At 40.1% G+C, this 15630-nt stretch overlaps 1 protein-coding gene and 1 long non-coding RNA gene across 9 annotated transcripts; one reads left to right on the top strand and one right to left on the bottom strand.

Annotated features, from left to right (window-relative positions):
* Nucleotides 1-6259: 6259 nt before the first annotated feature.
* On the bottom strand, nt 6260-15281 carry LOC143126197 (uncharacterized). The gene is made up of 4 exons (XR_012987399.1): nt 15182-15281; nt 7901-7972; nt 6457-6810; nt 6260-6350 (listed from the first exon to the last, which is right to left on the bottom strand). It is a non-coding gene; the product is annotated as an uncharacterized LOC143126197 (long non-coding RNA).
* LOC143126196 (uncharacterized) lies at nt 10040-14130 on the top strand. 8 transcript variants are annotated; one of them, XM_076288105.1, is made up of 11 exons: nt 10040-10286; nt 11268-11356; nt 11580-11729; nt 11851-11993; nt 12127-12253; nt 12371-12463; nt 12557-12668; nt 12750-12973; nt 13064-13235; nt 13370-13497; nt 13624-14130. In XM_076288105.1, the coding sequence occupies exons 8-11, from the start codon at nt 12869-12871 to the stop codon at nt 13837-13839; spliced, it is 621 nt and encodes a 206-aa protein (XP_076144220.1). In that variant the 5' UTR covers nt 10040-10286; nt 11268-11356; nt 11580-11729; nt 11851-11993; nt 12127-12253; nt 12371-12463; nt 12557-12668; nt 12750-12868; the 3' UTR covers nt 13840-14130. The 8 variants fall into 8 exon arrangements, with proteins under 8 accessions (XP_076144220.1, XP_076144221.1, XP_076144222.1 ...); XM_076288106.1 differs by lacking the exon at nt 10040-10286 and adding an exon at nt 10433-10541; XM_076288107.1 differs by lacking the exon at nt 10040-10286 and adding an exon at nt 10552-10787.
* Nucleotides 15282-15630: the final 349 nt, after the last annotated feature.

The raw sequence follows: 15630 nt of genomic DNA, 5'->3' as shown, positions 1-15630 counted from the left end.
TTTAAAATCTCTAAACAATCACAAGTAGGGCAGTTCATCACAGTCCATCCATTGCAACTGGACTGATGAAAGGTACACCTGTAGGCTACATTGTATTTGGGAAAAGCAGAAGGTAGCAGCATAATGTATTTATTTATTTATTATTAAACAAAACAATCCCTGTCAGTTCCATGCAGTTTTCAACAGCTATCAAGAAGAGAGGTCACGTCATGGATTTTTGTGAATGTTTCTTCTTCTACATATGCATAAGTTTAGTCATCTACAGTAGTTCAAATGATATTCAGCTTTATTGTCAATGCACAAATTAAATACCAGTAGTCTAAAACTAAATGCCGTTTTACCCAGTGGTTCAAATAACTGACATGTCCAAAAGGGCCTTCATGAAATGCGTTGCGAGACTGTTCACACATTTTAACGGGCAAAGTTGAAGAGCTACTGTCCGTTATTGTTTGTGCAAATAATATGCTGATTCATGTTTTCTTGCATTTTGCAACTATGAGGTCCATGGTTAAGCTCAATCTTTTGACGCAATCTTTTGATTTTCACCCAGCCTAGTCCATGATAGGCGCCCGATAGAAATATTGTTTAATTTTGCGATTGAGATATCCACGCACTGGCGCCCCCCTGCGACGTGTTCGCCCCCCGGTTTCAGAGCTATTCTAAATGCAAAAATGCATAGAGGGAGTTATGACAAAACCGTGACTGTTAACAAACTTTAAGCTATATAAGGTAGGCCCTATGCTAGGCCTATTACACAACACTTGTCACTAGGCTATGCTGGCGACCCAAATAAAATCTCCTTTGGAACCAATGGCTTACACCTTACAGTATCAAGCTGCCACCTCTTGGCGAAAAGTTAATAGTTTTGCATATCAGTAATACATTTCACTTAGATCACGGAAAGGGCGAATGAAGTGGACACTTGTAAATGGAACCCAACCCACTGTACAGTAGCTCAAGGTCTGTGGTTAAGCAGCCATAATGAAAGCGTTATCATTGTTTGGATACTTCACACACACGTGTTTTTTAATCGCATAGACTACAACTACCAAGCTGGAATCAAAGCACATCGACTCCCCTCTCACACCCTAAACACGCACTTCGAACAAACAAAAAGCGCCTCAGTCTCACGGAATAGCCATAGGCAAACTGTATCTGACCGGTGTAACGTTGGTACTAAATCATCCATCGCAAAGAATGATTTTTGTAGCACGTGCAACAAATATGTGTAAGTACAGCCCTGTCCTGAATACATCTCAACGTGCGCTCTAAAACATCTGGTTTAAATGGAGATGTAGATCATCACGGGTGCGTTAATAAATCTACATTGCGGCGAGTTGACACAAATTATTCACTTTGACGAATTTATGTAGTTTCAGTTACTTTACTTTGAGCCATGCTCTTCCTTACTTGAATCACCTTTGAAAATAGAGGATTGTAGCCTATATGGGTGTTTGGGAATGAGCGTTGACTCAGATGCTTTTTGAGACTTTGAGCAGCTAAATGTCGCAGCCCGGTGTTTAGGATGCATCATAGACAGGTTATCTTTCAGGTAGCCTATATATTTTCCATTAAAAAACCATCACGTAGCGAACGTGTTGTGGCTAACTCACTTATGTCATGCAGAAATCATCCTACCCTTAGACGTTCTCTGCGGCAAACTACTGTACAGTCTTGTCCTTGTAGGAAGCGTAGTGTCTTTTCAACCCACTTTAGATTAACTTCCAACAAAATTAGTCTCACTGCAACGATGCGCCATCTAGTGGACAAACGACTACGTGACGCCAATACTGGAAATGCAGCCAAATTATTATTATGATGAATATGTGGTTTTCCTTTAATCCTACTGAATGTGTAATTATGTATCGGCCGATACTGATGGAATACGTGCCTGTGTGTGTGTGTGTATATGTGTGCACCACTATCTACAGGCCAATGAGTGTACAGTCACTAAATGTACACATAACTTAATTTTTTAGACCCCCCCATGGATGAAATTCTACGAAACTTGGCATACCCCCAGAGAATGTCAGGTTAATCATACACATAAAATTTGGTGCAGTTCTGAACATCTTTACTGAAGAGAGGGGCGATTAAAGCAGAATGATATTGCATTTTCATTTTTTACCGGGGGGGTGCAAATCACAAATGAGTGATTATGGGCTAGGTTGATGTGGGCCCTTGAGACCAACATACCATAAAAATTTCTTCATCCTCGGTGCCACGGTTCAGGTAGTTATTAAGGAAAAACTGCATTTTTTGGGTTTCGGGGGCCCAGCGCGGAGGGGGAGTGGCCCCCGGGGACCAAACGAAATTTTTCCGTAAAAGTCTAGTGGGGCTACATACCCACCAAATTTCATGTGCCCCGGTGTTTCGGTGCCCCGGGTATCGTTGACCAAAATTTCAGGAAGTAGATGACGAAAAAAAAAAAAAAAAAAAAAAAAAAAAAAAACTTTGACAATCCCTATATGACCGCTTCGCTAGCTTCGCTAGCGGCGGTCATAATAAGTAGCCTAAAAGGCAACATTCGAAATGAGGAGAAATAAGGCAAGATAAGAGTAGCCTAATTGGGGAGAAAAACTTGAGTAGCCTTGGCTATTTTTAAGATCTTAACGTGAACTTAAAATAAAATTTGAGCTGAGACAAGGATGGATATTCCACAGCTGGTTCCTTGAACCCATTAATCAGCAAGTTTAATTTATTTTTTTTAGTTTTTTTTATGTTGACCTGAAATCCCTGAAACCCAGGAATATCACGTTGTTGGGCAGTGAATGCATGTAGGCTTAACTAGATTGTGGTGGATCAATCATATTGCCTTCTTAAAGCAACACCAAAGAGTTTTTTATACCTTAAAATAATGTTTCCAAAATCGTGTCAGTCGTTCATCAACTTGTAACAGGGTGAACGGCACTTCTGCATTTGCTTCGCGGCCCTCTATCGGCTATAACCGCACTATATAAGTTTCCCAGATCGGGTAGCGGATCTGTAGTTCAATGGAATGAGACATAAGAAACTACAAATTTGACTTGCATCTGATGTCGCAATACATCGTAGGCTACTTTTTTTTTATAAATCGTGCAACATATTCTACCTTGTCTGTGGACATCGTTATTTGCAAAGCTGGTGCTGGATAAACAAATAGCATGCGTGCGACAGAGGGAAAGTTCTTTGGTGTTGCTTTAAATCGTAAAATATTCTGTGGTCTCACTGTTCACTGTTGAATGGGCCTAGCCTACCCTATGCTTGCTGAAAATATATGCTTTGTCTAGTAGAGGTGCTTCAAATTGGCGCTTAAAATCGCCTGTCTCAGAATACAGAAGAGGTCCAGGGCAATTCCGCGCAAAACTGTCACATCCATATTTAGTTGGCGTTACGGGCGTGACAGTTTTGCGTGGTATTGCCCCCGTATCGTTATATAAAGCTCTCTTCTCGCTCTCTAGCTTTCTCCTCTTTGAGCAATCGATGATTTGAAAATAACTTACTTATCGTTAACTTAGATATCCATCTGATTGTTTCTCGTCCCGTCTCCTCTCCTCGCTCGTTTCAGGCTATCAGTCTCTTCTCCATAGTAGGCTACTACTTTACTCACTGACTCGACTTTATCAGAATTCACAGATTTCACTGGCTGAGTAGCAGCAAGCGAAATGATGGTTCCTGAAGCTCCTCAAGTAAATGCTGTTATCCTAACCAACTAAACATTTAGCGCAGCTTTGAAATCTTACGTGAAAATCTAAATTAGGCTATTATGGTCTGGGTCCGGATAGGATCACGTCACGGTCCGGACTCGGACCGCGGTCCGCCATTTGGTGATGGCTGATGTATGGGATTTCCTTAGCCTGTGCTACACCTTTCCAAGAAGTTTTGTGAAAATTGTACCAGTAGCTTTTGCGATATTGTTGACAGCCCTACCTCACCGCAGTAGGGTGCAGTAGGGGAGACCGGGGGTGGTTGTCTCACGGGTTGGTTGTCACATTGCTTATTCCAGGCACACTAGGTGATGCTGTGGTAAAATTTTGATATCAAAATGTTACCCTTTGATAGCTTACTCATTTGCACTAGGAATTTTGCTGAGCAGACACACAGCATTGAGGTGAGGAGACAATTTTTAAATTTCATGGGTCAGAGTAAATTTTCATGTTGGTGTTGTTTTTGTATTGAGAGCTTGTAGGATATTAGTAGTTCAAAAACAAAACACTCATTAAAAAGCCAAAGGTAGTAGCTTTATTTTGAGTCATATTTTAGCTATCAAGTTAAAGCCATGTGGCAGCTAGGTTAACATCTTTGTCAAGAGGTCAGTTGGGGATGGTTGTCACATAGCTCGTGGGGTTGGTTGTCACATGTGTTTGTTGTCACTGAGACACAGTTGTCACTGTGTTTGCAACTTTGTTTGCAACTTACATGATAATAAAGAGGTTTTAGCACGGAAAATGATTTCATTTCATTTCTCAACACAGTAGACAATTCAAGTAACTGATCACCTCCTTTAATCCCATTGTTTAAACATAAGGGGCATTGATGACAACTATCATAGGGGTGGTATTCATATTAAAACTTATTTGCAGTTTCTAGCTTAAAAAACTAAAAAGTTACACATCATTTTTTAAGATCCCATTTTATCACTGAAATCCCATTGAAACTCTATAGGGACAACCAACCCCATACCCTGTGACAACCAACCCCGTGATGGGGTTGATTGTCACATTGTGTCAGAGTGTCTTTGATGGTTAATTGCTCCCTGTTACAATACATTCTAAAAGTAAAAATTATACACATTTAAAGCCAAGACCCCAAGCTTTCATTTCATGTAGGAATTACTGCTGAAAGAGTTTTTGAAGATGAGCAATTCATGCATGAGTAAAAATTGTGACAACCAACCCCGGTCTCCCCTAAATGGAAGCTTTTGATAGCGCACGCCACTAACGAAAAACGGAAAATCACCAGGACAAACCACTCAGGGGTGTAGGCTACTCTGGAACCATAGAATTTGTGCGTTATTTACGTTTGATTAGGCTACATTTCAGATACGTGTTGGTTTCCTGTAGGCCTAGTATAGCGCTTTATTCTTTCTTTATTTTTCTATGTCCGAATATTGGGGGGGACATTTTGGTCATATTTGAATATTGGGGGGGACACGTCCCCCTCAATGTCTATGGTGACTACGGCCCTGGCTTACAGATTTATCTGGGTTCCCTATCTGGCTTTTCACTGAACCACCGTTCATTGCTTTCACTTCCAGCCTTCTTGTTTTAGCCATGATAAAGTTGCTGAGCCATCATGTAAACACGTACACTCTGCGGTGTGGGCTGTAATTGCGCTTATTTCACATTAGAAAATAAAATTGAATGAAAAAAAAAACACAATTTATTCACCCCATTTGTGTTTTTAAAGAGACCATACAGTTTCCCTCCAAGAGCTATACCAGAGACTTTCTTTTTTTTTAAGTATATTTTTTGGGGCTTTTACGCCTTTATTGCGGATAGGATAGTGGAGAATGACAGGAAGTGAATGGGAGAGAGAGTCGGGGCGGGATCCGGAAAGGACCGCGGGAATCGAACCCGGGTTGCCGGCGTACAGTGCAGGTGCCCCAGCCAGTTGCGCCACGGCTGGGACCATAACAGAGACTTTCTAATGAGGATACACAGCACTCAAAAAATCCTCCATAGAAATGCATGGGCTTAGTTTGTAACGCCAATATGGCAGTTGTCTACGCATATCACACCCCTTCCGCAGCAAAACGTTGACATGTGAATACATTGAGCCAATCTTGTGCTGTGTTGTGAATACATTGAGCCAATAATGTGGTGTGTTGTGAAGACATCGTGCCAATCATGTGTTGTGATATCGCTGCTGGAGCAAGATTGGTGTCGTGAAGCCTTGCGCACGCGCATTTCTGCCGATATAGATGCCCGATGAGTGCCCAAAAAGCGTTGCCATATGGTCGCCGAGTGGAGGGACTTGCATAGAAGGACTTTGGCTATACCAACTGGGCATTGAATGGAAAGTGGAGTAGTCCCATTAAAAAATAAAATTCTGGCAGCACTTTGGCCCAGTGCACCACCAGAGCAACCGGTCTAATTAACTCAAATCATCACCCACCTGAGAAAGGCCTTTCCCACACATAACTGCTGAGGGATTTTACTGTAAGCACTATATGTCCAACTTCAATTATGATTACATAATAAAATCACAATCAGATTTAATGAATGTAATTGTTACGAATATTAAATAATTGTAGAAAAACAAAAGTAAAAAGTTACCTCTATTTTTGTAGTGCAGAGCAGAGGAGGCAAGAGAAAGCACCAGGGACAAAGAACACAGTGCCAACACCAGTGTTTGCATAGACGAAAAACCTGTAGTGGCAGAATTTTCAAATAATACAGCACTCAAGATTCAGTGACACCCAAGGATTCCACAGCAACACATAATGTTGTTCTTAATTGTGCTTGTCCATCTTACCCAGTCCCAGGAGCATAACGGTTGTGTTGCCCGACAGATGACCACTGTGGACTACACAGATGTACTCCCCTTTGTCTTCGGCTCTGACATCCTTCAGTCGCAAAGAGAAGTCGCTTTTGTGTCTTTCTTTGGCGAACTCAGCTCTGCCTCTGTACCTGTCAGGTGATGAGTCTGGCTGGACTTCACCGTCTAGGTAAAGAAGCACTAAGATCTGATCTTCTTTCCTCTTCCAGGTGACCTCCTCCACACTTTGGTTTAAGAAACTGGAATCCACAGAGCAGTTCAGAACCACCTCGTCTCCCACATAGGCAGAGAAAGCATGGCCCGTCCCTGTCACCACCAGGGACTCTGAAGCTACACACAAATAACACTAAGTCAGAAAGAGCATGAGCAGGTGAGTCAGTGGGTTTCCCTACACTTTCTCCTAAATGCACATTTGACAGAGGCCTCAGCTCATGAGATAGATGCTGTGAGAATGAAAATATATGTCAACTCTAATGCATATGTATATATATTACATATTTGGATGTGATAATCATGTATTGAACAGCAGGCCATTATATGTATAAGTATAAGTATATATACTCTTTTGATCCCGTGAGGGAAATTTGGTCTCTGCAATTATCCCAATCCGTGAATTAGTGAAACACACACAGCACACAGTGTACACACAGTGAGGTGAAGCACACACTAATCCTGGCACAGTGAGCTGCCTGCATCAACAGCGGCGCTTGGGGAGCAGTGAGGGGTTAGGTGCCTTGCTCAAGGGCACTTCAGCCATGCCTACTGGTCGGGGTCGGCCGGTTACAGGTCCGAAGTGCTAACCAGTAGGCCACGGCTGCCCCGGTCGGCCATGGCTGCTGATATCTTTATGTGCTGATATAAGGCCAGGAAGGAACGTTAGGGGCGAGCAGAGGAGAGCATGGAGTAAGATGAATGTATGGAGGAAGAGGAAGTGGTAGTGGCAGTTGAAAAAGAGGCCCCTCGCTGACGTGCTGATTGTCACCTGCACTTCCACTAATGCAGGACCATTCTATTTTGACGTTATCCAATTTTTCTGTCCAATGTTACACAAACACAAAATCAGGAAAACAACTCCAAAATCTAAATCATGGATTTATTTGACAAACAAAAAACACAGTTTCTAAACATTGTTTGTTTCTTATTTATTACTTGGTTGTTATGAGCTGTGTTGTGTTGTTACCTGCTTATTACCCTCCTACTACTGATCTACTGACAAGTGCAAACAAATGTGTAATTTTACATTTTTCATTTTTTGAATTGAAAATGTATCTGACAAGCATTTCACGGACCACTGTTGACATTCCTTTATCCCTCTTAGGTTTAGATTGTGGTAATATTAGACCATTATGCAAATTGTGTAGGCTTAACTGTTGTAATTTGTAGTCTGACAAGCTTTCCTTCTTGCAAAACATTCTCTCACCTTTAGTTTCAAATGGGAAGCAAAACACGATGACACAGGTAAGTATGCCGGTTGAAAAATGATGGTCCATTTCTGTATAAAGGACACACAAAAGAAAGTCACATTAACCATACTGCTTCCACAAATATTGTTTGTTATACAGTCATGGTTGAAGTTATTGGTACAGCTGTATATCTTTGGTATGTAAGAGAGTAAAGCAAGGGAAGTCTGAAAACAGATCATTTGTTTATATATCAGACTCTTTTGATCCCGTGAGGGAAATTTGGTCTCTGCTTTTATCCCAATCCGTGAATTAGTGAAACACACTCAGCATACAGTGAACACACAGTGAGGTGAAGCACACACTAATCCCGACGCAGTGAGCTGCCTGCAACAACAGCGCAGCTCGGGGAGCAGTGAGGGGTTAGGTGCCTTGCTCAAGGGCATTTCAGCCGTTCCTACTGGTCGGAGTTTGAACCGGCAACCCTCCGGCTACAAATCCAAACCAGTAGGCCACGGCTGCCCCACTAATGGCCCAGACAAAGATTAGCTGGTACCCCTAAAAATATGATATATTACTGGATTATAGTGATGTTTAATACTTAACTGTTTCATCTTAATTAATATTCACTTTAATATTACAGCTGTATTTGAACTTGTATTCAGTCATTCAGCCTATTGAAATGGAGGCCCAAGTGGCCAATTAAACATGCATTTATGATGTTTAGTTGAAATAGTTTAGTTTTATTTAACAATAAGCAAAAAATAAAATCAGGAATCTGCGATGTAGCCTTCTGCCAAAGTAGCGCACGCTCACCCCACCAAAGGGAGTTTCTGTCTCACGCAGCAAATAGCATCAGCGGGGGAACCATCGCATCGTCTTTGTTGTCACTCATTCAACCACTTTCCCTTCATAGGGCCCCTCTCAGCTGAAGTAGGCTAAATCTGTTGCGGTGTGCTAGTTAAGACATTGCGTCTTCATTGGATAAACGTTCAAAAATTTGGTTGCACATGAGCAAAATACGAAGGATCTGGTGTTCCACTCATAAACCCTCAACTCAATGTTCCCAGTGTCAGCTGGACTAAATGTTAGCGAGAAACACAGCTACACCTAGCTGTGGTCAGTGGTCAGTGGCCCATGCAAGAATTGGTCACTTAGGTGCTGCACACCTCTGTCTCGGACTTCTGTGTTCCCACCAACAGCAGGGATGCAACCCCAGCCTTTAGCGCCACTGCAAAAGAGAAGTGGCTGTTCTAGTGTACTTCAGTGATTCACACTGTTGAGGTTTTGCTGACCACAGTGTCTCGGCCTTGTCTCTCTCTCTCTCTCTCTCTCTCTCTCTCTCTTTGAACAGGATTGGTGGGGCCCAAGTGAGTGTCCATCCCCTCACTTTTCCCTTGCTATATGTGTCTTTCTTGTGAACCACAGTGTTTTATCACGTATGGTGTGTATCTTTCGGACCCTTCCCCCCTTCAGTAGCCCCGTCGGCCGTGGTCTGCTTCACTTCCCATTTCTTAAGAGTGGGCTACTGGTCCATAAGCATTATTTACTAGTTTGTGTGCAGCCCAGCTGGTTGTTGTATATGTATTATGTATGTGTGGATTTGGGTAATTGTGGTAGTGTACTGTATTTTTTATCTGTGTGTGGGGGGGTGGCTGTGGCCTACCCTCTCGGTTGCGATTTTATTGAAGATTTGCTAATAAATGATATTTGAACCCATGTCTCTGGTCTATGAAGTGTCATAAACCTGTGTTGCCTAATTGACACTAAATGGTTAGCTTTTGCTTATTTATTACCTATGACGAAACCCCTCCAGGGCCGGGAACAAATTCCTGCCATAAGTATCTGTTTTTTCCCCTGTGTGGGATATCCCATGGTATATACTGTATATCTAATATGCCAATGACTACTTCACCAAAGTTCAGTGTGGCTGGAACACTCACTGCAACTTTGAGAGGCAGCCAAACTGTAATCAGTAGCAATCTCTCTTCAAAGTACTTAATATGTAATATAAAATGGAAAATATTATGTGTAGGAGAAGTAGATGGCAATATGTGAGCACACAGCTCGTGCCAGAAAGTATTGGGGCTCATTCTGACAGGCTACATTAATTTACTTATTTCAAACCAGCAGATTACATTTACTTAGACATATCCTACACAGTAAAAAATGGGGTGTTAATATTTCAGAGTAAAGTTATTTAAACCCAGATGGAGTATTTTCAACATTTTGGAGAGTAAAGTTGCTCTATCAGTGGAGTTAAAAGTAAGAGTAAAATTCTGCAGACATGCAGTGAAAAATTCAACTCTACAGAGTGATGAATAGGTTACCCGCCACTCTGCTGCTGTAGGCCAACTACCGAGGCTGAAGGACGACTGCGAAGGAGTAGCCAACTGATATTGTCAGGTAAGTAATGTTAACATTTCTGTGTTGTGAACAACAAACAGGTCTTTTTTCAAATGTACATAGGCTATTTTTTTTGTTGTGTTAGTTGCAAGCAACCATCTCTATCGTTATGTCGACGATTTCCATATGGCGGTAGCTAACGGTAACTCCCCACCTTGTAAATTAGTGAGTTCGTTAACGTTATCAGCTGGCAAATTGGGCATTAGTTCAAATGTTCGACACATCAGTTCAGACCAAGGTTTTCCCCGCATTGAGGTAAGAAATAGGCCCACTGTCCGTTTTCTAGAGCTAAGCATAGGTAACGTTAATGTTAACTTAATCAGTTCGTTTGAAGCCGCTAACGTTACGTTGGCAGTCTGAAGATAGATTGTGCTTGTCATGGTGTAACGACAAGGGAATGTAGGCTAGCTTACTATAAGCAAGCTAGCATCCAGTAACTCTTTTCTGTCTTTCTTTATGGTGGATGTTGTTAGTGTTGCAATATTTTCATCAATGAAGTTGGTAAGAATGGTAAATGCTTAAAACAGCGTTAGCTCAGTCGCTAACAACACAACCTTTATAAGATTTTAGCTTTTGTTCGCTAACGTTAACGTTAGTTTCCCAACACTATTCTATTCTAGCGTTTTCATGCTGGTAACTTTACTGTTAGCATACTATTGGTCTCATAGTTAATGTTAGTGTTATAAAACGATAACTTAGTTCACTGATTGCATGATGGGTTCGTTTAACGTGGCTTAACCATTTTAACTGTTACTGTTTACAGAAACCAGAGCGAATTGAAATAGCTAATGAATGAGCTAGCTAGCTCACTTCACCCAATTTGCTGCGGAGTATAAATTATTCAACCAGCACGACTTTGCCTTCTGTAACCTTTGTAGTTACAGTGTACTCTATTTTGCATAGAAAAACGAATAGGTAACTCTCTTAGTTGAACTAGCTTAAATTATGATTTTTGATATATATTTTTACCTCTATCAACAGGTGCACAATGCTTTTGCGTGTTCAGTTCAGGGGAGAGCAAAAATATGTGAAGCTGTCTGAACCAACATTTGATGCTTTCTTGAAAGAAGGTGAGTAGGCTACATTAGATTAAAGCAATATCTCACTCTATTGCAAGAGTACAGCATTAACCTATTATATTACGAGAACTAGTTAACTTTGTCTTTAAACATTTTTGTGAATACATGAGGCTAACTTAAATAATTGTTATTTGACCTTTGGTTCTTGCAAGAAGGAAAAACATGGGGATCACCATCATTTAATTATTTCCCTTTTTCTTTTTTTTTGAACCAGTTTGCCTAAAATTCAACATACCAGAGAGCAGACAGCCAGACATTAAGGTGTATGACCAGTCTGACACAGAAGTTGACTCAGGGGTTTTTGAAGAAGTATTGAAGCAATCACCTGGAACCTTTCGTATCATTCTAGGCGATGAAGGACTTGGTACTCATTCAGACAATTTCGAAATGTGTTTATTTAGTTTAAAGGCTGGAATGAGAACATTTATCGTCTTAAAAATAACAGCCTCATGTAATATATTTCTATGTTTTATACAAATTAACAGCTGCCTCTCAATCATCATGCTTAGTAACATCTGATGACACCGTCGTTCAGAATTTCTCTCTGTGTGACCCTAATGAAGAAGCAGCCGCTGGTGAACAAAGCCATCCTAAAAGGCCATGCCGAATAAACTATAAGGCAAAAACGGTAGGTAGTGGAAATTGCTGCTAAGTCCAGTCTGAATGTTGTATCATATCATGGGAAGTGTTTTTTAAATAACTATTTTCAGTGTTACATATGGTTTTAAAATGACTAAAATTGCATTTTATTCCACCTAAAGTTGATTGAAGAAATTCTAACATCAAAGCCTGGTGGTGAACTCATTATGCAAAAAACAAATCTTTGACAGATGCCACCAGAAGACAGATGATTAACATACTTGCTGCTGAGATGACAGAAACACATGGGTAAGCATTACATGTAGATGGGCTGAAAGAAACATTGTTATTATTTACAGTAACAGTAATGTAAATTGGGTTGTACAATATCAATTGAAAGATGTTATCTTTGAATTCATATGCTAGGACATCACCCCCCTAAAGTGTCGGAGTGACTTATGCCCAGGGGATAGTCGCCTTGTTTCCCTATCTGGAAGACCCATACTCACAACATGATATGTAAGTATAAGGGCCATTGCAACATTATGCACGTATTCACTCTCTGAACTGTTGTAGTACTCTTTTGTGTGTAATGTATTTATAATCACATAGGAGCATTACTACGATCCGAAGAGTGGTTCTGGATACCTTGCATGGCGATTAAAGACCTTACAAACAAAAACTGCAGAGGAAAGATGCGCTTCAGTCAGCAAATCTCCAAAAGGTATGTTTACTGATCAGTAACAATGATGTTGGTGATTTGTGGATTGTGCAGAAAGTCTTTGACATTGTATTTTGTCTTAAGTTGGTGGGCCAGGCCATGGTCGACAACCCTTCACCTTTGACAAAGTGCCATCTGATGAGGATGTGGAAGCAGCTATTAGTGTTTTGAGACACTCTGCTGATGAAGACACTGTCCATGAGATGATGAAAACGACCTTCATTTATCGGCAAGCAATGGTCAATGATGAAAACAAATCATCAGATGTCTTATTGGTCTTTCCACGATTTCTGGACACACCAGGACTGGTACGACATCTCAGTTCGCTGCATCACTAATATATCCAATGCAGCATCAGTTATCACTCATCACTCATGTCTATGTGTGTTGCATTGCAGGTGGAACAAGATTTCAGACTTCTGTTTGGTGAGACCACAGCCAACAAATTCTTAGAGAGGTGGCCAACCACTTTCAAAGCAAAAGTAATAAAGGAGAGCCATGGACTTGTACCCACCACAGAACTCTTGGACTTGATGCACAATGCTGAGTCAGCTGCGCAAGTTGAGAATGGTAAGAATCAAACCTTTTTACTTCATATTGTTGATTATGTAGGTCTGCAGTACACATTTTGGTAATTGTGCAAGTTGATAATTGAATACTATTATGGCATAATGTTAATCAGATGTTTCTTTACTTATTTGTAGGCTGGGACAGTGACATGTCTGCCATCTTGCTGCTGCTACATCTGCTACCACCATCTGCACAAGGTCGAAAGAGTCTGGGAAAGATGTCTGCATCTCAAGCTATAGATCAGCTCATCAGATTTCAAAAGGTATGCTTGGCAGTTGTTAAAATATATATTTCCTATCACTTCAATCTCATGCACAGTTTGAGGTGATCTGATTTATTGTTAGAGATTAGTTACTAAAACAATTCTGTTAAATTTATTTTGTTGTAGGTTGGAACCAGTGTGCAGCAGCATCTAGACAACATCACCCAAAGTACTCAGCCCTACCTTCTCGCCCAGGGATCCACACAGAGCAGCATTCAGTCCTACTTCGTTGTGATTGACAAGCATGCGCTTCAATGCAAGGCAACAGGTTCAGTGGGAGCTTTTGACGAACTCTTTAAAGCCCATTATGTGTCTTTGGTATGTCGTACAGTTCTTCCTTGAGCAGCTTTTACACTTTTGTGCAAACAACTATCTATACCATTGATCTGGGGGAAACAAAGGAGACTCCAAGAGTTGTCAAGTTGCGTGCAAGAATTGTGCGTTAGTTGATGTTTCTTTGCAAGCACAAAAAAAAAATCGAAAGTGACCAAGGAAGTCCTTGTCTTTTCTTTGGTAAGCATTGTGTAGTATTTTATTTTTAAGTGTTATTATTTTTGTTTTTATAGACAAAGCAAGAGGGCAATGTGTTTGCAATGTGAATTCACATATTTACAATAAATGCTGGTGCTGTCATCTTGTGTTTTTGTTTTTCTCTTTTCATTAGATATTAGTTCATTATTGTAATTCAGTAACACCACATCATAAGATTTACATTAAAAATAACACTGTAGAGAAATTAAAAGTAAATATTATTACACTTTAAAGTGTGTTTTTTTTTAAGTAAATTTGTAGTTAAATTAACTCTATAAAGTGTAATCACATTACTCTTAACAGTGTAATTCGACTACAGTGTTAAATATTTTTACACAGGTCATTGTTGATTTTTACACAATATTGAGTAGAATTAACTCTGAAAATCTTACACTGGCTACAGAGTAAATTTTACACTAGTTTAGGGTGGGACCAAATGTTATCTGACACAGAGTTAAATTCAACTCTTAAAGAGTAAAATTAACACTTCTGTTTTTACTGTGTATACAAACAAACAGCAACAAACTGCATTTTTTCTGAAGTACAGTACAATAAAATGTCTGCAATAAAGCGAGTGCTATGTATTGCAATAGAGTTTTTTCATGTCCAACATTCCTGCAGTTTTGACACTTGAAATATATATTTTATTTTTTTTTAAACGCATGGCCAACTCGCGTATTACCAGAATAAGATGGGCTATACACACTGAACTACAAAAGCATAGACATAAGACTGATCTTCCTGTGTCCACCTGATGAAAGGTCCATCTGAAATATTTTTAGAATATCAAGATGTTAACTACATTTTTCTTGCTCTGAAGTTGCAAATGTATTATATTAAACTATTTCAGATGATTAAACTAAATATGTATCAAGCATGTTTGACTCAAAATCATATGCCATATATACCATTGGAAAGATATCATCCTGCCAGAGTTACCCTATTAATTATTATCTTGTGTCCAGAGTTACCCTATAAATTATAGTTTTAGCAAAGTTCCATGGGGAAGACTCATAATAATGTGTTTCATTCATAACACACTAATCAATCACAGCTTAGGAGAAAGTATTACTAGGAAGTGAAATTGCCATGCCGTTCATTCATTCTTTCTAACCAATTATAGATTAGGTGTAGTTAGAAAGTTCGACTTTACCTCTGTCAAACCTTCATCCATCCAAGAGATTTAGATGCGGTCTTTAAATTTCCCAGATCAGAGATCAGATCGGAGATATACTGGTAGCAGCCAGTTTCATTAACTGTAGATCAGACTGAGATATCTTGGTATCCAGTTTCACCGTTGGAGGTTTTTTTTTGCCGCGTCTTCTTTGTGGCCATAGAACAGGAAACTATTTTTTGCTTGTGTGCAGTACTATACAGGAGCAAGGAAATAAGTCGTTACAGCTAAACCCCTAGTCTATGTGTACATCATTGTTCATTTCTAGCCATATATGCTACTACAAACCTTTTCACCTTAGAGATCACGCATATATAAGGAACTATGCAATGTACTATGCACATACGAAATGATACAACTCTCTCAGCGTTGGTGCTCAATTTGTGGTCAGTTTTCTGATTCCTTATTCTTCCCAGTCAGATTGAATA

This window comes from Alosa pseudoharengus, unplaced genomic scaffold (genome assembly GCF_046254945.1).
Source record: "Alosa pseudoharengus isolate Yale_2024_CS ecotype anadromous, Long Island Sound unplaced genomic scaffold, YU_APseudo_1.1 YU_APseudo_1.1_scf_16, whole genome shotgun sequence".
Taxonomy (NCBI): domain Eukaryota; kingdom Metazoa; phylum Chordata; class Actinopteri; order Clupeiformes; family Clupeidae; genus Alosa; species Alosa pseudoharengus.
This window is presented reverse-complemented; position numbering and strand designations above follow the sequence as displayed.

Excerpts from the sequence above, each read along its gene's own strand:
- LOC143126196 (XM_076288105.1), top strand. The coding sequence starts at position 12,869 with ATGATGAAAACGACCTTCATTTATCGGCAAGCAATGGTCAATGATGAA. Across the intron at positions 12,974-13,063 it reads TTCTGGACACACCAGGACTG|GTGGAACAAGATTTCAGACT; the intron begins GTACGACATCTC and ends GTTGCATTGCAG. Across the intron at positions 13,236-13,369 it reads AGCTGCGCAAGTTGAGAATG|GCTGGGACAGTGACATGTCT; the intron begins GTAAGAATCAAA and ends ACTTATTTGTAG.